We start from the raw sequence: 22,235 nt of genomic DNA, 5'->3' as shown, positions 1-22,235 counted from the left end.
TCTATGGAATCAATAAAAAAACCCATATCTTACCTGCGGAGGGAAAACATAGTCAGCAACGTCCCAGATTTCTGTGCCCATGTTAGAAATATTGGTAATTGCTATGCCCTTCATTTTTACAGAGACAGAGCTGATGATGTCATCCATAGTCTGGTAGCCTTTCTCATACAAGAACACCCATCTAAATGCAACAAGAGTAAAGTGTTGTTAACACTGTTATAGTTACACATACGGCAGTAACTACATCAATAAATCTATATATGTGAAGAGGGGGATCAATGTGCAATCTGCAGTATATACTGTAATACTTCTGTATTTGGTTTGCTGCTTCAGTACAGTGTGAACATGTTGGTTTTTGCAAACTAAGCATACTTTAATGGAGTTTACTTTTTTTATTACTCTTGTGTGCCCACAATAAAAATTATAAAATTGGCTTTATTTATCCACTACAGGTCCAGCACTGCCTCTCCGAATCTCACATCTGCCCCCAGTCTTTGTGGACAGACTGCAATGGTGACATCAGCCAATCAACTATTGCTGAGGCCCCTTCCTTCTCAACATGGGATCCCTAATAACTATGGAGTGATGGCATCAAGAGTGCACACAGATAGAACAGGGCCTCAGTGCAAGAACCGTATATGGGCCCTTTGCAAACCAATAGCTCATCATAATGCACCCATGTATGTATATTAGGAGGTGGAAGAGGGCCCCTTATCTCCTGGGCACCTGTACGATTGCACCAAAGGTATGTCTGCCCCATGATGGCATAACTTAATGAAATGCCATCACTTTATGAGAAGGGAAATTTGGCATGTCATTATGCCAAAGCGATGTCATTCCACGGTTTTTGACTGGCAGGTTCCCTACAGCAGTTCCCTCAGTAAACAGATATAGTTGAATACTATACCTATGAGGAATATCAAAAATAAAAGTAATGGGAAAAGCAGAAGGATGGTACCCAGTAAAGAAGTGGTAGCATGGGTAGTTAAACTGAGGGTGTAAAATAAGTGGCGACGGTACTGTAAAACAAAAAGAATTAATGGTTTCCGGGCAGCAACATCCATATAGACAATTCATGGTTGGAAGAAGTCATCTTGGAGGTCTGTGCCAGATGGAGAACAAAAAAGAAAATGAATTACTTCAATCAGAGAAACTATCATCTCTGAGCAAAAGGATTTTACTGTATTGCATTTACTAATATGCTCTGTAATCTGCCTGTAAATAACTGGTATCTATCACTATATGATCATTGTATTGTGCTGATGTGTCACCCAGGGGGAATATAGGGGACTCGGTACCCGGGCCTTTTACCTTGTTTAGGATGTCACGGCAGTCAGCTCCCGGGCCCATACTCTGGGTCTCTCTTTAAAAAGGGGTTTTTAGTGTACAGTTTATCTCGTGACGCCACCTGTGGTTTCCGGTAATGGTTACCGGCGCTGCTGCAGACCTCCGGGGGGTGATGAGATGGCAGCTGGAATGTTTCTGCTCCCCACAGGCGGAGCGGGCCACCGGGGCAGTGTAGGTGCAAATGGTGGTGATGCTGGGGCTTGCAGTGCAGGAGAGATGGCGCAGCAGGAGTAACTGACAGAGACAGGGGATTCACTTCAGTACCTTTACTGGTGTGGATGTCAGGTACGGTCCAGGGTACTCAGTAGGAAGGGTGCACTTCAGGACTTCTCCCCAGTGAGCGGGTATAAGGCCTCCTGGTCCGTGTCTCCCTCTCTCTAAGCTCCTGGCCAGCCTGCAACTGGGCCTAGCTTCTGTGTCGTGCTGTTCCTTCACCTGTCGCTTGGTAGTAGGACCTTTTTCTGGCAACCACTATCCCTGGACGCTGGGGCCTTCGTGGTTCCTAGCCCTGTCAAGGGTTTAGCTTCAGGTCGACTAGGGACTTGTAGTCCTCCTGGTATGCCGGTGATCCCTACTGGTTATAAAGGACCCTGTAGGCATGGACCCGGTGTCCGGTTCGTGTCTTGGGGTGAGCCTATGATGCTCCCCTGCCCCCTCAACTCCTCTCTCCTCTCCTTCTTGCCTCCGGCCACACTCGGGACCCTCAATACAGCAGCAGACGTGCTGCATCTTCACTGCTCTCAGCGGCAGCACACTCTCTGACTAAACAACTAACTGAACTGCCTGGCTCCACCCTCCATATATATCCCTATCAGGGCTCCCTCTGGTGGTATGAGGTGGAAGGGTGGAGGTGTCTGTATGTAATGAGGGCCTCTTGTGGAGAAGTCCATCCATGCACCCTTTTGGGTCCTGTGGTACCTGTGAACAGCAGGGTGCCACATTCCCCCCTAGTACAATTCAGTACTCCTGGACTGAAGCATTTTATTTTTTTAAAACACAGGTAACAACAATAACAATAATAAAGTTACAGTAAGTCCCGTAACCCGGTATCCATTTCACCGATGAAAGTGCAAAATGAGTAACATGAGGGACCCGCCCAAAAACCCTCAACGTAGGCCCTGGGCGTGGCTACAGGGCATAAGTGATCCAGGTGTTGGACCACGTCTTCGGCCATGCCAACCAGGTTTTTGTTCAGTGGTCAAATAAGGGGGCACTTTTGATGAGTGCAACTATTTACAAACACAGTTTTTGGCTGCTCACAGTCCTCAGCCTACAAGTCTCTGTACCCTGACGGGTAACTACAGGCACACATTATTTTCAGTTTACACAATAAACAATAGGCAATACCCAACTGGGTAACTATTTACACTTTAGGCATTTTGTATTTTAATCCCTAAACCTGGTAGGGATTTGGCCTTGTGTGCTGCGTGTGTACCTTCGTAGCACTGGGGTGATACTGGTGTCTGTGCATGCACTCTCTGCTAACCTACCAGGTGTACGTGCTGGTAGATTATAAAACTGCCTCAATCTCTCTATGGGACAGGCAAGTGCACTGATAACTGGGCCTTCAGGCTATGCTTCAACGGGTGATCCTCCTCTGACCGGGGACTCTTTCTGTTCCTGAGCAGGTTCCTCTAGGGTGCTCACAGGTTCTTCTTGTGGTTGATAGAAGTGTATTACTGGTATAATAACTGCTCCATCAAGTTGAGGCCAGTCCGCAAGGAATTCTCCTAGAACTGTGTGAAGCACATCTTCCTTGGGTTCTTCCGGTGCTATAGGAGGTACTTCTTCCTCCGTTGTCTTCAGTAGACCTGGGCACACCTTCAAGTGGTCTCTTGAGAATGTTGCGGTTGTCTTACCTCCATCCTTACTAATCAGGCAAGTTTTACTGTTGTCAAATCTGGACTTTAACACAGTGTAGGGCTCTCTTTCCCACTGGTCATCGAGCTTGTGACCTCTTCTTTTCCGCTTTAGCACTATCTCTCCAGGTGCCAAGGGTGCTGCTGGTGCATGTTTGTTATACTGTTCTTCCTGTCTTTCCCTCACCTTGTTTAGACTGTCTTCGACACAGGCCTGTACCTTCCTGTACTGCTCTTGCCGACTTGTGTCCCAGTCTTCAGTGGACGTATCTGCAGCAGGTTCTACCACTCCGAGCTCTGGGTCCATGGGCAATTTTCCAGGTCTTGCTCTCATAAGGTACGCTGGGGTACAATTAGTAGAACTCACGGGTATGTGGTTATACAAGTCCACTAGGTCAGGTAGCTTTTCTGGCCACTGGTTCCTTTCTTCCAAAGGTAGAGTTTTCAACAGGTCTATAACGATGTTGTTCATTTTCTCGCACATACCGTTGGTTTGCGGATGATACGGCGTAGTCTGGATCTTCTTGCATCCATCCTTGAATAGCTCAGCTTCGAAAGCAGGGCCTTGATCTGTGAGCACCTTTTCCGGATATCCATGGGGTCTGCAGAAGTAGGCTTGGAACGTTCTTGCTGCAGTTTCTGCTGTCAGGTCCTTGACAGGGGCTACCACCAGGAACCGGGAATAGTGATCCACCATGGTCAGGGCATAGGAGTAGCCTGATCTGCTGGGTGACAGTTTGACGTGATCCAGAGCGACAATCTCCAGGGGTTGGATTGTTTTGATGGACTGCAAGGGTACTTTCTGGCTGTAGTCTTTCCTTCTGAGGCTACAGGGTCCACAATTCCGGCACCACCTTTCTACGGAACTCCGCATTCCAACCCAATAGAACCGGTCCTTCAGCAGGGTTTCCAGCTTCTTCCAGCCAAAGTGACCTGCTTGGTTGTGGTAGGCCTCTAACACCATCTGGATATCTGTCCTAGGTACAACAATCTGCCACACCATTTCATGGGTCTTGGGGTTGACATACCTTCTGCACAGCTTCTCTCTGTAGATGAACAGCCAGTTTGTCTCATTCCACAGGTGTTTGGCTTGTGGGGGAGCATTCTTCTCCAGGTGAGAACCTTCTTGGGTTATCAGTCTTTTGATGAGGCTGACAACCGGGTCACTGTCCTGGGTCTCCTTCCAGCTGTGATGGGGTAGAGGGTTTGACGTCCTACCATGACATCTTCTGGAGGCGTGCTGTTCGTGGAACATTCCATTTCTGTGGAAAGCAGGTAGTTCAATTTCTTCGAGATCATCCACTTCATCCTCGGTGTCCGACTGGTAGGGCATTCTAAACAAGGCATCAGCATTGGTATGCTTGTGACCTGCCCGGTACTTGATCATGAACTGATAATTCGACAGTCTGGCCACCCAACTCTGTTCCATGGCTCCCAACCTGGCTGTCTCCAGGTGTGTCAAGGGATTATTGTCGGTAAGGGCTGTGAATTTAGTTGAGACTAGGTAATGCTTGAATCTTTCAGTGATAGCCCAGACCAAGGCCAGGAACTCCAGCTTGAAGGAAGTGTAATTCTCCGGGTTCCTTTCAGTAGGGCGAAGCTTCCGACTGGCATAAGCAATTACCTTTTCTCTGCCGTTTTGCTTCTGGGACAACACAGCTCCCAGTCCCTCGTTGCTGGCGTCGGTATACAACGGGAAAGGCTGGCTGTAGTCAGGGTAAGCCAGGATTTCTTCACCAGTTAGGACTACCTTCATTTCGGCAAAGGATTCAGCCTGTTCCTTACCCCACTGGAATGGGGGACTTTTACCTCTCTTGGACTGTCCTACCAGGAGATCTTGTAAAGGTGCTGCCTTTTTGGTGTAATCCTTTATGAACCTCCGGTAGTACCCGACCAGTCCCAGAAACTGACGTACTTCCTTGATGTTTCTCGGTTCAGGCCACTTCTGGATGGCAGTGACCTTCTCCGGGTCTGGTGCTACTCCCTCTGAGCTGACCACGTGTCCCAGGTACTGAACCTTCTGCTTGAGCAGGTGGCACTTAGAAGGTTTTAGTTTCATCCCATACCGGGACAATGCTTCAAATACCTCCGCCAGGAGCTTCAGATGGTCTTCATACGTCCTAGAGTACACGATAACGTCATCCAGGTACAGCAGCACTGTCTCAAAGTTACGGTTTCCCAAGCGACACTCCATCAACCTCTGGAACGTTCCGGGTGCGTTGCAGAGTCCAAATGGCATGCTGTTGAATTCGCACAGTCCCATCGGGGTGGTGAAGGCTGTCTTCTCCCGGTCTTCCTCAGCAACAGAGATTTGCCAATACCCGCTAGTGAGATCCAATGTAGAGAAGTAATTGGCAGATTTTAGTGCAGCCAGGGATTCCTCTATACGGGGCAAAGGGTATGCATCTTTATGCGTTATTCGATTAATTTGTCTATAATCTACACACATCCTCATGCTACCGTCCTTTTTCCTGACCAGGACCAGGGGAGCTGCCCGGGGGCTACAGCTATCCCTTATTACCCTGCCTTTTTCATGTCATGCAACATTTCCTTGGCTTTTTGGTAATGTGCTGGTGGTATGGGTCTGTAACGCTCTTTAATGGGTGGATGGTTACCGGTGGGTATGTGGTGTTGTACTCCTTTAACCCTACCAAAATCAAGTGGGTGTTTACTAAACACTTGTTCATATTCCTGAACAACTCTGTAGACACCGTGTATTTGATGGACAGGAGTTGCGTCAGTTCCAACATGGAGCTGTTGACACCAATCCTCCAGCTGAGCTTCGGAGTCATTGTCCTCCACTGTATCTGGTGGGGTCAAGGATTCCACTGTGTGTATGGCATCATTATTCACAGTATAAAATCTGGTAACAGTGGCGTATCTTGGCAATTTGACTTCCTCCTCCCCACAATTTAGGAGACGTACAGGTACCCTCCCACGGCGTACATCAACTACCCCTCTAGCAGTTAGGAGTGTAGGTCTGTGCCCTGAGCTAATGGGCTCCACTACCGCCTGGTAGTTCTGTCCCTTGAGACCTATTGCTGCCCTACACCAAATCAGCATTTCACTCATTGGGGGAATCACAATGGGTATCAGGTCTGTCACCCGTACATTACCAATCTCACCACCTGTTAGTTTTACCTGCTGCTGGTACAGTAGGGCTCGAATTTCCTTCTGGAGCACCTTTCTCTGCCCAGGTTTGGCAGTGTCAGCCATCTGTTGGAGTAAGAACAGCACTTCTCCCAAACAGTTACCAACAATATTTGTACCAAGTATCATATACAAGTCCGTATCACCAGGGTTAGACTCCACTACAATCAGCCTTTGGCCCTTTAGTTCCGCTCTCCCCACCTTCACTGTCACATTCTTAACCCCTACTAGATTAAGAGGAAGGCCATTGGATGCATACACAGAGAGATTTGGGGCTGGCGGATGGAGTTCATCTAGGGACCAGTACCTTTTGTAGAGGATGTCAGGTATGATGGTTACCTGTGACCCGGTGTCCAGTAATGCAGGTGTTGCTATGTCGTCCAGCACGATGGACAGGAAAGGCCTTCCTCCTACAAATCGGTCGTACCAGCTTGATGGGCCTGATTGATCTACTCCTGGGTGTCGGCCCTTGGCCCCAGGGTTTGCCCATTTAAAGGACAGTTCCGCGCGGTGTGGCCTGCCTTGTGGAAACGGCAGCAGATGAAGTCTCCTGGAGGGCGACGTTTGTCGTTGGTCCTCCCACGAGGTGGCGTTGTCCTCCTTCTTCTCCTCATCCTCAGGACTGTCGGCGAGTAGGATCCTTCCTTCCGGCTCAGGCTCCGTCTGTAGCTGCAGGGTGCTCAGGACAGTGGTCAGGGTTTTACTTAGCTGACGCACTTCAGAGCGCAGGCTGTCCAGCTCGCTATGGGGCACTGTTTGCATCTTTGTTTCAGCCGTTAATGAAGGAGCAGTGGGTGCTGCGGGCACTCAGGTGGCCCCACCCTGGTAACGCTGGATAGCAGTATCTGTTGGTTCCAGGGGCTGCAGACCCTTAATAGCCATGTCCTTCAGGGTGTCAAAGGTGGCATTTGGATGATCTAAGGCCCACCACCGTACGGTTCTGCTCTCCTCCTGGGACCTCAACCCCTGGATGAACTGTTCTGTCAGCATTTTGTCCTCACCATGTATGCTGGCTGGACTAACCTGTTTCAGGGCCCGCAGGGCTTCCTGTAAGCGCCAGGCGTAGTCCTGGATACTGTCCTCAGGTTTCTGGGTACAGTGGTAGAACCTCATCCGGAGATCTGTCTCAGTGTGGTTTTCAAAGACAGTTTGCAGTCTCTTAAAGATAATGGATACTGATTCCTGGTCTGCGACTGGCCAGGTTTCAACTTCCCGCTCTGCAGCACCAGTCAATTGTCCCAGCACAACAGCGGCTCTCTGCTTACCAGTCATTGAGTACATATCCAGTACTCTGAATATTTTCCTTTTGAATCCAGACAGGGTATCTGGTTTGCCGTCATACTGGGGAAGCCATTTTGCTCCAGGGATATACGGCAGGGTCACGACCCCTGCAGGTGGGGCGGCCGCTCCGGCCTGAGCAGCGCAGGGCGCGAGTTGAGCATCAGGAGCGTTAACCGGTGCTCCGGCGTTTTGCTGGTCGTCGGCCATGGTTGCGCCCCCCTAGTAAACCGTAGCCTACCTTCTCTTTCATTTGATCAGGTAGGCTGCAGATGACGGTCTCCTTCCAGGACCTGACGCTTCCTGGAGCTGCGTCAGAGTGCGAGGCGGGGCTTGAGTTTCGCGCGCTTCCAACAGTCACGCCTCTCTGGTTCCCGCGGTTATGCCCCTCTTCTTCCCGCGCGGCGACGCGGTAATGGCGGCGATGTTCACCACAGTTAAAACACAGTTCAAATACGGCACACAGTACCCGGTGGCAACGGGCACGAAATCCTGTTCGTGACGCCAGGAAAGAGAGCTGTGTCACCCAGGGGGAATACAGGGGACTCAGTACCCGGGCCTTTTACCTTGTTTAGGAGGTCACGGCAGTCAGCTCCCGAGCCCGTACTTTGGGTCTCTCTTTAAAAAGGGGTTTTTAGTATACAGTGTGTCTCGTGACGCCACTTGTGGTTTCCGGTAATGGTTACCGGTGCTGCTGCAGACCTCCGGGGGGTGATGGGATGGCAGCTGGGATGTTTCTGCTCCCCACAGGCAAAGCGGGCCCCCGGGGTAGTGTAGGTCCAAATGGTGGTGATGCTGGGGCTTGCAGTGCAGGAGAGATGGCGAAGCAGGAGTAACTGACAGAGACAGGGGATTCACTTCAGTACCTTTACTGGTGTGGATGTCAGGTACGGTCCAGGGTACTCGGTAGGAAGGGTGCACTTCAGGACTTCTCCCCAGTGAGCGGGTATAAGGCCTCCTGGTCCGTGTCTCCCTCTCTCTAAGCTCCTGGCCAGCCTGCAACTGGGCCTAGCTTCTGTGTCGTACTGTTCCTTCACCTGTTGCTTGGTAGTAGGACCTTTTTCTGGCAACCACTATCCCTGGACGCCGGGGCCTTCGTGGTTCCTAGTCCTGTGAAGGGTTTAGCTTCAGGTCGACCAGGGACTTGTAGTCCTCCTGGTATGCCGGTGATCCCTACTGGGTATAAAGGACCCGGTAGGCGCGGACCCGGTGTCCGGTTCGTGTCTTGGGGTGAGCCTGTGATGCTCCTCTGCCCCCTCAACTCCTCTCTCCTCTCCTTCTTGCCTCCGGCCACACTCGGGGTCCTCAATACAGCAGCAGACGTGCTGCGTCGTCACTGCTCTCAGTGACAGCACACTCTCTGACTAAACAACTAACTGAACTGCCTGGCTCCACCCTCCATATATATATCCCTATCAGGGCTCCCTCTGGTGGTATGAGGTGGAAGGGTGGAGGTGTCTGTATGTAATGAGGCCTCTTGTGGAGAAGTCCATCCATGCACCCTTTTGGGTCCTGTGGTACCTGAGAACAGCAGGGTGCCACATTAATACCAGTATTCGTACAGTGGTTTTCATTCTGTATCAGTATGGTGGTATTATTCAGACACAATGTGGTAGTATCCTATTGTCATAGTCTACTGATATTAATTGACCCTTGTACAGTATAGTGGTATACTATTTTTTCATAAATTAGTTTTTATAACAAAGAAAATAATTTGGGTCAGTTTTTTGGGATTCAGGTTAGTTTAATTATGAATCAATCCCATAACACAGTATACTACTGAGCTTTCAATTATAATAAAAGACATATTGAAAGAGGGCCCTTGCTCAGTCCTAGGGTAATAGGGAGAACACAGTATATGCCTTTATAATAGTATAGTTGTACTTGATAATAATATATTTGCAAACAACATTTTAATTTCTAAACTTTTTTTTACATAAACATACAGTCTATAAATTATGCAAAATCTTATCATGTGCTTTATTTATATAAGCACACCTACAAAAAGTGCGTGTAGATTCCATCCGTTCACCTTTTCTGCGTCGCACAAAGACATGGTGGTTGGAACCAAAGATCTCAAATTTGGACTCATCAGACCAAAGCACAGATTTCCACTGGTCTAATGTCCATTCCTTGTGTTCTTTAGCCCAAACTAGTCTCTTCTGCTTGTTGCCTGTCCTTAGCAGTGGTTTCCTAGCAGCTATTTTACCATGAAGGCCTGCTGCACAAAGTCTCCTCTTAACAGTTGTTGAAGAGATGTGTCTGCTGCTAGAACTCTGTGTGGCATTGACCTGGTCTCTAATCTGAACTGCTGTTAACCTGCGATTTCTGAGGCGGGTGACTCTGATAAACTTATCCTCAGAAGCAAAGGTGACTCTTGGTCTTCCTTTCCTGGGGCGGTCCTCATGTGAGCCAGTTTCTTTGTAGCGCTTGATGGTTTTTGCAACTGCACTTGGGGACACTTTCAAAGTTTTCCTAATTTTTCGCACTGACTAACCTTCATTTCTTAAAGTAATGATGGCCACTCGTTTTTCTTTGCTTTTTTCTTTCCATAATACAAATTCTAACAGTCTATTCAGTAGGACTATCAGCTGTGTATCCACCAGACTTCTGCACAATACAACTGATGGTCTCAACCCCATTTATAAGGCAAGAAATCCCACTTATTAAACCTGACAGGGCACATCTGTGAAGTGAAAACCATTTCCGGTGACTACCTCTTGAAGCTCATCAAGAGAATGCCAAGAGTGTGCAAAGCAGTCAACAAAGCAAAAGGGGGCTACTTTGAAGAACCTAGAATATAAGACATATTTTCAGTTGTTTCACACTTTTTTGTTAAGTATATAATTCCACATGTGTTAATTCATAGTTTTGATGCCTTCAGTGTGAATGTACAATTTTCATAGTCATGAAAATACAGAAAAATCTTTAAATGAGAAGGTGTGTCCAAACTTTTGGTCTGTACTGTATGTGGGAGTAAACTACTGCTTGGATGCACGTCAGGGCTTGGAAGAGAAGGAGTGACGCTTTGGAATGCAGACTTTGATGGAATGGTCTACGGGCCTCATGTCGCGTTTGCAGAGCTTCTGATGAGCCTAAACAGTGATAATGCCCAACAAGTGCCCCCTTTTTAGAAACTAGACCCCCCCCCCAATGAATTTATCTAGATGTGTGGTGAGAACCTTGAAGCCCCAGGTGCTTCACAGAAAATTATAACGTTGACTTGTGAAAATAAAAAAAATCTATTTTTTTTCCACAAAAATGTTATTTTAGCCCACAAAATTATTTTCACAAGGGTAACAGGAGAAAGTGGACCCCAAAATTTATTGTGCAATTTCTCCTGAGCACGCAGATACCCCATATGTGGTCAAAAACTACTTTTGAGGCACAGTGCAAAGCTCAGAAGGGCCATATTGGAGTTCATATTTTGCTGGTGTAATGTCACATTGGCAGATATCCTAAGGTGTCAAAACAGCATAACAGCATAAGAGACCACATTTTACAAACTACACCTCTCAATGAAATCAACTAGGGGTGCAGTGAGCATGTTGACACCACATGTGCCTCACAGAATTTTACACCTTTGGGCCTTGAAGAAAGAATAATTACATTTTTACCACCAAAGTTTTGTTTTAGCTCCAGATTTTACATTTTCACACTGGGAAATGGATAAAAATAGCACCAAAATTTGTCAAACAATTTCTGCTGTATGTAGAAATACCCCATATTTGGCTGTACAGAACTGCTTAGCCACACGGTGAGACTCAGGAGGGATGGAGCGCTATTTGCCTCCTAGAATGCAGATTTTCCTAGAATAGTATGCGGACATCATACACAGAGCCCCTAAGTACTAGAAGAGCAGAATCCCCCGTCAAGTGACCCCAGTTTGGAAATGATAACCTTTTGGGAATTTATCTACAGGTGGGGTGAGGATTTTAACTACATGGGTGTTTTCCAGAAACAAGCAGCAGTGGATGCTGCTGAGTGAATAATGCAAACTGCCGTTGTAGTGCCCAGTACGTTATGCCCAGCTCGTGTTTCTGTAGACATGCACCCGTAAATTAGGCGGGCTCTCATCGCTACAGAAATGTCAAACACGTGGATGCAAACTGCGGTTTAGGCACAATGTGGGGCTTAAAAGGGAGGTGGGCATTTGTATTTGGGAGTACAGAGTTTGCTGAAATTCTTTTGGGGGACAAGGGCCTTTTCGCTTTTCCAGAGCCTTTGTGCTACTAGTACAGCGCGATCAGCCATCAGAGCGAGCAGGGGACAATGATGAGAGTAGTATTCTGCTCTTGGTGTAAAAATAAGAATAAAATAAAAAAATCCTTATACTCACCTGTCCGAAGATGTCCCCCGCTGTAATTCACCTGACCGCTCACACAGAGGAGCCAGGGAGGATGACTCGCTCCAGCGAGCGAGCCCCGGAGCTGCGCTGAGCTCAGTGAGTGACAGGACACCGCTTGCTGAGCACAGCGCCGGGCCTGCTCACTGGAGTGAGTTATTCTCCCCGGCTCCTCGGCATGAGCAATCAGATGGGTTACAGCGGGGAACATCTTTGGACAGGTGAGTATGAGGATTTTTTTATTTTATTCTTATTTTTACATCAGGACACAGCGGGAGCAGAATACTACTCTCAGCACTGTCCCTTGCTCACGCTGATAGCAGCGCCAGCAGAAGACAATGATGAGGGCAGCGTTCAGCACCAGGCGAACCTTGGGAACAAAGCTAACTGTACCACTGATTTCCAGGTGCCGGTACGTCTGCTCCAGATACCGCACACAGTTGCCACACGTATGCCCCACAGGAGCACACGGATACACATGTCTCCGGTACTGTTTTTTCCAGTACCGGAAATATGTGTGAAACCTGCCTTACTTTGGACTCCGTCTGGCCTCTGTTTAGCGGTGTCCTTTTTTTAAGCGGTTCACAAAACTGTGGCCGATGGCACTTTTATGCACTCCTAATAAAAAGATAGACACTGTGGGATCACAGGCCAGATGGCATCCACAGTGCCTCCATCTGCCTCTTTACAGGGAATCTTCTGCCGGGGGTTCCGTCTGAATCACGTGTTTCAGGGATTTACACGGAAACCCTAGTGTAAGCGCTCAGCGCAGCGTGCAGGATAGATGTGAGCCGAGCCATACTGCCATCTTTGAGAGGCAGAATGAACAAATCAGCGGCAGGTGAAGAATTGGTTTTATTTATTTTTTACGCCGTTCCTCATGCAGTATAAGTGCTTAGACGACTTCTTTCTTCAGATCAGTGTGATTACAGCGATACCAGATTTATAGTGGGTTTTTATGTTTGGCTGCTGTCACACACTAAAAAACGTATTTTTTTTTTTTGCAAAGACTAGTTTTTCACTATATTTTGAGAGCTATAATTTTTCCATATTTCATCCAACAGAGTCATATAAGGGCTTGTTTTTTGCAGGACAAGTTGACGTTTTTATTGGTACCATTTTCAGGCAAGTGACATTTTTTGATCACTTTCTGTTCCGATTTTTGAGAGGCAGAATAAACAAAAACCAACAATTCAGGAATTGTTTTTTTTGTTTTTATACTGTTCCGTGTCTGGTAAAATTGATAAGGCTGCTTTATTCTTCGGACAGTATGTTTACAGCTATACCATATTTATATAGTTTTTTATGTTTTGGCGCTTTTACACAATAAAAACAATTTTATAGAAAAAATAAATTTTTTACAACACTTTATTCTGAGAGCTATAACTTTTTTTATTTTTCGGCTTTTTTTTGTTATTTACATTTGTATTTTTGATCGCGTTTTATTCCACTTTTTGTTAGGCGGTATGATGATACAGCATAGTTTTTTGCTTCCTTTTTTACTTATTTTTTTTACTGTGTTCACTAAAGGGGTTAAAGGGGTGCTCCTGGCATTGAGTGCCGGGTGTGCGCGATCGCACAGACGTAATAATACCTACCTGGTCCATAAGGCCCAGTGCACAGGGATGTATTATTATGTACTATGTCAGAAAGGGGTTAACTACATGGCATTTAGTTGCAACTCAGCAGGCAAAAGGATCATATCTGCAGAAAGGAAGTCAGATTATTACCATAATACTTATGCATCATCTACAGGAGCAGAAAGGGACCTGGAGGATCCCATTGACAATGGCAAATCACACCTAACTCTCTTAAATGTTTAAAACAGAGGAGGATCAAAGGAGCAAGAAATGAAGCAAATACCCCAAAACCAGAATGAAAGAGAAAATTACAAATCAATATCTACATTAATGTTCAAATTCTGATTATTTGGAATTGTTTCAGCTATGTGAATGAGAGAACACTGATTGAAATGACGGATTGAATTCACTCAATGTCCTTGTGATAACAATGAAATCTTTTCATAATACAAGCACAGTAATGCCTTACAATGAAATACACATTGGGCAGATTTAATATAATTCTTCAAGTGTTTTAGACACTTTTTTGTGTGTCACTAGAGAAGACTCAATGGAGGTCTTGTTCAATACAAGGGAAGTTTAGAACCATCTAATGTTATGCAAAATGTATTTGATGCATTTGTTCCGGTTGTTAAACATTAAAGCAGGATTAATACATTTTCCTCATTGTGCTTCAATAAAATTAAATTGACGACTGAAGCAAGGAAGCACAACTTTGGTCATTGCATGTGACTGTGCCATTAAAAATTGGTTTTACAGTAATTGCAGAACTAAAAACTTCTTTAATTACGAAATTAATGAATAGGAACTTAAGGTTGCCATGTACTTGGAGCATTTTTCTGAAACCCACCACTTTGGATTCCTTATCACCGATACACATGTGCAATCATTTTGGCCAAAATAGAATGTTTTCTTAACATGATGAGTGGTGAGGGTTATAAGAACTGCCAGACACCTAAGAAAACAAAGGATCAAGCATGTTGAAATCAAACATGTTTCAATCCTTCTTTTATGGACTCATTTGATTCCCTTTTCAGGATGTTCACATACTTTGTCAAATGCTATTAAAAATAATTGACTTCTATTGCAACTATTCTAATTGTCAAGTCTGGATATTAGACAAAATTGTTCCACTGCACGTGAATAACATCTGGCTGAGGCGACGGCGCTACTAATCATATGTGTCCTCTGGTATTAAAGAGATTATGAAGACATTCTAAGAGAGATTCGGTGAAAGCACCAGATAGCAATATCTGCGCACAGAAAAACTGGTAGGTATCTTGATAGATGATGTGTTTTTTCCTAAATATTTTGAATGCAGTTGCACCAAAATATTGCCACAGTCAAGATTCTTGAAAGAATTGTACAGAACACCCACCCAAAAAGTCAGCACTGCCTAAAAAAGTGAAATATGTATTAAATTGCAATGTAAAAATGCACTAGGAATGCAATGCACTAGCAAACAGGCTTCAAATGCTTCTCAAATGTTCAAATAATGAGAGCCCACCTGCCACAAAATAAGTATAATCCCAGCTCATTTAAAAAAACCATGTCCACACAGTTTGCCTTAGGGCTCTTTCACACGTCAGTATCTACGGTACTTGTGGTGACAGTTTCCACATGTACACACACAAACCCATTCAAATGAATGGGTCTGTGCACATCAGTGTGTTTCCACAGACAGTGTGTCCGTGGGCAAAACTTGCTGACATGTCTGTTTTTAACACGCTGAACGGTTCGCAAAATGTCTCACTCTGAACACACACGGATGAAATTCGCGTGTCATCAGAGTGACACGTACCGACGCCTGGGAATCAGTGTACTGTTAGCGCTGTTCCCAAGTGCCGGGTGCTGAACGCTACCCTCATCATTGCTCCTTGCTCACGCTGTGATCAGCATGAGCAAGAGACAATGTTGGAAGTAGTAGTCTGCTTCGACAGTGTCCCTGTGTAAAAATAAGAATAAAATAATAAAATCCATATACTCACCTGTACTAAGGGTCCCCCGCTGTAATCCTCTTATCGCTGACGCCGAAGAGCCAGGGGGAATGAGCCGCTCCACTCCAGCTAACTGTACCGCTGATTCCAAGGCGCTGGTACGTGTGCTCCTGATGCGGTACATGGGCAGCACATGGTTGCCACACACGGACACACGGGACACGGATATCTCCCGTACGGGTTTTTCCGGTACTGGAAATATCCGGACGTGTGAAGCCGTCCTTAAGGTTATGGATGGGCTGATAAGAATACTCTTTCCAAATTATTGGCCAGTATGCATTTTTAGTGCTATCTTACAGTTACAAAAAAAATTGCCATTGTGGCGTCTCAATTTTTTTTTCTTGTTATGGCATTTGCTTAATGTTATATTTTGATAGACTGGACTTTTCAGGACACAGTGATACCAAATATGTGTATTTTTTATGTTCTTTATTGTTAACTAGGAGAAAGGGAGGTGATTCAAATTTTTTTGTTTTTTTTATATTTTAAATACTTTTTTTTCTATTTTTTTTGTTCATCCTCTTAGGGGGTTTGAACCTGCAATCGAAGTATATAGTAAATGACAGTATCCTATGGCACCCAGCCACAGGCTGGACATCGTAGGGGAGATCACATGACAGGCACGGGGGCGTTCAGCCGCCCTCCAGCTATCATAGCCGTTACAGAGGTAAGGGCGTGCCTAAACTAACGTCCATGCCAGACTGCAGTATTTGAATTCTGGGCATTTAAGAGGTTAACAGCAGCAGTCCGCGGCCTCAACGAATGCTGCTGTCAGAGGCAGATGCCAGCTATATAATATAGCCAGCATCTGCTCCCTGTGGAACGGGCTCTGCTGCTAAGCCTGCTCCAAAGTCCCTGCCACGCTTAATGACGTAATAGTACATGGAGCTTTAAGGGGTTAAAAGAGGTTTTCGGGCACATGGTGTTGATGAATTATACTTAGTGGTATGTAATCATGTTTTTACTGTACAATGAACACTGTAAAAATAAAACCCAAAAAACAATGGTGGAATTTGACATTTTTTTCACTAATTTTCCCTTACTCTATATGGTAATATGAATAGTGTCATTCACAGTACTGGGATTTTACATTATTACAGCAGTTTGCTGTATCAGTGATATACTAGGATGTAAATAGGACAGATGCCTGTGAGCATGTGCATTAGAAAGATGATACGCTGATCTACTACTAGAGGGGATGCTGAGGTAAGAAGATGTTGCTCAAACTGCTGTCCACCATGTCTTTCTCATATAATACTGTAGATAATGAGTGCTGAGATAACGGCACACTGTTCACATTGGTGCCCACCTTGTCATTCTGATCTAATACTGGAGATATCAATGGAGCTCGGGCTAAAAGAGACTGCTCACACAATCCACCTTCTCTTTCTGTTTTAATACTGAAAATATCAGGGGTGCCGAGGATAAAAGAAACTGCTCACACTTGTCCACCATGTTTATCTGAACTAATACTGAAATATCAGGAGTGCAGAGATAAGGAAAGGCTGCTCACACTATCACCTTTAATGTCATTCTGATCTAATTCTGGAGACACTAGGGGTGTTGAGGTAAGAAGAGGTTGCCCATACTGCTGTCCACCGTGTCTTTCTCATTTAATACTGGAGATACCAGGGGTGCTGATAAATTTAATAGGGTGCTGAGAAATTAATAGGCTGCTCACACTGCTATCCACCCTGTCTTTCTGATCTAATACTGGAGATGCCAGGGGTGCTAAGGTAAGAAAAGGATTATCACACTGCTGTCCACCCTTTCTTTCTGATCGAATACTGGAGATAATAGGTGTGCTGAAGTAAGAAGAGGCTGTCTACACTGCTTTTCACCATGTGTTTCTGATCTAATACTGGAGATAGCAGGGGTGCTAAGCTTACAAGACTCTGCTCACACTGCTACCCACCCTGTCTTTCTGGTCCTCTATTGGAGATACCAGATATCATAAGGTAAGAAAAGGCTGATCACACTGCTGTCCACCATATCTTTCTGATCTAATGCTGTAGATACCAGGGATGCTGAGGTAAGATGAAGCTAGTTACAAAGCTATCCACCCTGTCTTTCTGAATGATGAGCAGCTGCTGTGACCTAGAGATAACCTATATCACGGACTATCAAGCTTTCTCCAGGTCACAGCAGTTCAGCTTTCTTCTATACATGCTCATAGGCTCCAGTCCTATTAACATTCTAGGACAGTTTTCTATTTGTTTAACAAGTGGGTAACCATTTTAATTTACTAGTGTCATTACCTCACTAGGTAAAATAATTCTGATTTTCTCATTAAATGTATTTAGAAATTTATCTAAATTAACATATTATTTCTTCTTTTTATATATTTCTGGAGTACCTCTTTAAATTAGAAAATAAGACACAAGCACTCCATCTGGGAGTGACTCTTATACACCTTACATGCTAATGAGAACCTGTTTAGCTTATTAGACACATCTTAATCAGATTCCCAGCATGAAACATATGATCACTCTAGAGACGGTGGGGGGAGGGGATAGAGAGCCAGTGAGCTGCGATCTCATACTGTAATGTCTGCATTGTCTTTTGCTTCCTCCCCTGCCCAGGAGATGTGGTATGATCAGACCATGTTCCGTACATGGTCAGACACAGCCATTGATTAAAATTAACTTTTGTTTGTGGGAAAACCCCTTTAAACATATCACTTCTAATAGACTGCATGTGACTTCCTGACTTATGTCCACATCATTATTACATTCAACTGTTTAAAGCCATGGCCAAAAGTTTTGAGATTGACACAAATTTTTGTTTCCACAAAGTTTGCAGCTTCTAGGTTTTAAAATCTTTTAGTCTGATGGTTTTATGGTTACTGAAGTACAATTATAAGTATATCATATGTTTTACAGTTTTTTTTATTGAGGGCTAAGGGGGAAACGTTTCTCCTTGTGGAGAGTGACTAGCCAAGCCTGGCATGTCAGAGTGACAAGACTTATAAGCCTTTTCATGCTCCTCTGAGAAACTAAATATGCAAATCCTCTCTTCAAAGAGGAAGAGGACTAGAACTCTAGCGCCACCTGTTGGAAGCAGCTATCCTAAAAATCAATATTGACTCTTTAACAAGCCTTGCAATAAGATTTAGGATAAAAGCCAAACTATAATCTCAATTTGCAGACATGTTGTTTTGGGGTGTTTCCCCTCATCAGTGCGAAGTCAGATCTCAAACTTTGCACTGATGAGGGGCAACACCCAGAAACACTGTGTCTGCAAATTGAGATTCTGGTTTGACTTTTATCCTAAGTCATATTGCAAGACTTGTTAAAGAGTCGATATCGACTTTTAGGTTCTCTGCTTCCAATAGGTGGCGCTAGAGTTCTAGTCCTCTTCCTCTCTGAAGAAACCATTTGCATACACTTTTATTGACAAATACATCAAGTTTATGTAAAGACTCAATATAAACAGTGTTAAAGGGGTTGTGTGGTACTTTTGATTACCCCCCCATGTATCCCCCCCCCAAGGTCCCTAAGACTTTTTGTAAATACTTTCTGCTATTGATAATGCCTTTGACCGGCGCTATCGGTGGCCGCTCACAGGCATCACGTGCCCCCTGGCTACAGTCGGCTCTGACATCCGCTGATGTCACAACAAGTGCTGGCAGCAGCCGGGGGTCACGATCTTCCTGGTTCCAGGTGGATGCCAGGCTGTTGGCGGGGTTACCCCGTGCCGCACACACCTGGCATCCACCGCGCGCTTGGCCTCGCCCCATTCATTGGGAAAGCGTGCGGTGGATGCCGGGTGTGACGTGGGGGGTAACCCCGCCCACAAACCAGCAGCCACCGCAAGGACCCCACCGCGGAGTCACGCCTCACTTGTCGTGACGTCAGCCCTGGGGTCACGTGATGCCTTTGAGCGGCCACTGATAGCGCCGCTCACAGGCATTATCGACAACAGAAGGTATTTACAAAAAGTCTTAGGGACCTGGGGAGGGATACATGGGGGAATAATACAAAATACCGCACAACCCCTTTAACTTATTTTTCAATACTTCTGCAATTCTTAATATCAATGTCTGGGCCAAATCCTGAATGATGAAAACCCATTCTTGTATAATCAGTACTTGGAGTTTATCACAATTTCTTTTCTTTTTTTTTATTTGTCCACTCGTTTTTACCACAGGTTCTCAATGATATTAAGATCTAGGAAGTTTCTTCGCCAAGGACCCAAAATGTCAATGTTTTGTTCACCAAGCCACTAAGTTATCACTTTTGCCTTGTGACATGGTGCTCCATCATGCTGGAAAATGAAATGTTTGACAGCAAATTTGTGATACACAACAGCTTGCGTATCACAGGTTGCTGACCCTTGGTTTATAGTATAGTATATATATATATATATATATATATATATATATATATATATATATATATATATACAGTACAGACCAAAAGTTTGGACACACCTTCTCATTTAAAGATTTTTCTGTATTTTCATGACTTTGAAAATTGTACATTCACACTGAAGGCATCAAAACTATGAATTAACACATGTGGAATTATATACTTAACAAAAAAGTGTGAAACAACTGAAAATATGTCTTATATTCTAGGTTCTTCAAAGTAGCCACCTTTTGCTTTGATGACTGCTTTGCACACTCTTGGCATTCTCTTGATGAGCTTCAAGAGGTAGTCACCAGAAATGGTTTTCACTTCACAGGTGTGCCCTGTCAGGTTTAATAAGTGGGATTTCTTGCCTTATAAATGGGGTTGGGACCATCAGTTGTTTTGTGCAGGAGTCAGGTGGATACACAGCTTATAGTCCTACTGAATAGACTGTTAGAATTAGTATTATGGCAAGAAAAAGCAGCTAAGTAAAGAAAAACAAGTGGCCATCATTACTTTAAGAAATGAAGGTCAGTCAGTCCGAAAAATTGGGCAAACTTTGAAAGTGTCCCCAAGTGCAGTTGCAAAAACCATCAAGCGCTACAAAGAAACTGGCTCACATGAGGACCGCCCCAGGAAAGGAAGACCAAGAGTCACCTCTGCTTCTGAGGATAAGTTTATCCGAGTCACCAGCCTCAGAAATCGCAGGTTAACAGCAGCTCAGATTAGAGACCAGGTCAATGCCACACAGAGTTCTAGCAGCAGACACATCTCTACAACAACTGTTAAGAGGAGACTTTGTGTAGCAGGCCTTCATGGTAAAATAGCTGCTAGGAATCATAGAATCATAGAATGGTAGAGTTGGAAGGGACCTCCTGGGTCATCTGGTCCAACCCCCTGCTCAAAGCAGGATTCACTAGATCATCTCAGACAGATGTCTGTCCAGCCTCTGTTTGAAGACGTCCATTGAAGGGGAACTCACCACCTCTCGTGGCAGCCTGTTCCACTCATTAATCACCCTAACTGTCAAAAAGTTTTTTCTAATATCTAATCTGTGTCTCCTCCCATTTAGTTTCATCCCATTGCTTCTAGTCTTTCCTTGTGCAAATGAGAATAAAGATGATCCTTCTACAATGTGACAGCCCTTGACATATTTGTAGACAGCTATTAAGTCTCCTCTCAGTCTTCTTTTTTGCAAGCTAAACATTCCCAAATCCTGCAACCGTTCCTCATAGGACATGGTTTGCAGACCAGTCACCATTCTGGTCGCTCTTCTCTGAACTTGCTCCAGTTTGTCTATGTCTTTTTTAAAATGTGGTGCCCAAAACTGTACACAGTATTCCAGATGAGGTCTGACCAAAGAGGAGTAAAGTGCGATAATGACTTCACGTGATCTAGACTGTATGCTTCTGTTAATACATCCCAGAAACCACTGCAAAGGACAGGCAACAAGCATAAGAGACTTGTTTGGGCTAAAGAACACAAGGAATGGACATTAGATCAGTGGAAAGCTGTGCTTTGGTCTGATGAGTCCAAATTTGAGATCTTTGGTTCCAACCACCGTGTCTTTGTGCGACGCAGAAAAGGTGAACGGATGAACTCTACATGCCTGGTTCCCACCGTGAAGCATGGAGGAGGATGTGTGATGGTGTGGGGGTGCTTTGCTGGTGACACTGTTGGGGATTTATTCAAAATTGAAGGCATACTGAACCAGCATGGCTACCACAGCATCTTGCAGCGGCATGCTATTCCATCCGGTTTGCGTTTAGTTGGACCATCATTTATTTTTCAACAGGACAATGACCCCAAACACACCTCCAGGCTGTGTAAGGGCTATTTGACCAAGAAGGAGAGTGATGGGGTGCTACGCCAGATGACCTGGCCTCCACAGTCACCAGACCTGAACCCAATCGAGATGGTTTGGGGTGAGCTGGACCGCAGAGTGAAGGCAAAAGGGCCAACAAGTGGTAAGCATCTCTGGGAACTCCTTCAAGATTGTTGGAAGACCATTTCCGGTGACTACCTCTTGAAGCTCATCAAGAGAATGCCAAGAGTGTGCAAAGCAGTCATCAAAGCAAAAGGTGGCTACTTTGAAGAACCTAGAATATAAGACATATTTTCAGTTGTTTCACACTTTTTTGTTAAGTATATAATTCCACATGTGTTAATTCATAGTTTTGATGCCTTCAGTGTGAATGTACAATTTTCATAGTCATGAAAATACAGAAAAATCTTTAAATGAGAAGGTGTGTCCAAACTTTTGGTCTGTACTATAACTATATATATATATATATATATATATATATATATATATATATATAAATATG

General features: G+C 44.9%; 1 protein-coding gene across 2 annotated transcripts in view; it reads right to left on the bottom strand.

The window, feature by feature from the left end:
* The window catches only part of P2RX1 (purinergic receptor P2X 1), a 149,252-nt gene that overhangs the window by 96,468 nt on the left and 30,549 nt on the right, over positions 1-22,235 (bottom strand). For both annotated transcript variants that reach the window (XM_073665196.1, XM_073665197.1), the window contains exon 2: positions 34-181. In XM_073665196.1, coding sequence (XP_073521297.1) covers positions 34-181 — 148 coding nt within the window. The remainder of the gene's footprint in view (positions 1-33; positions 182-22,235) is intronic.

This window comes from Phyllobates terribilis, unplaced genomic scaffold, assembly GCF_046119375.1.
Source record: "Phyllobates terribilis strain yellow unplaced genomic scaffold, ASM4611937v1 Scaffold_2__4_contigs__length_985480577, whole genome shotgun sequence".
NCBI lineage: Eukaryota > Metazoa > Chordata > Amphibia > Anura > Dendrobatidae > Phyllobates > Phyllobates terribilis.
This window is presented reverse-complemented; position numbering and strand designations above follow the sequence as displayed.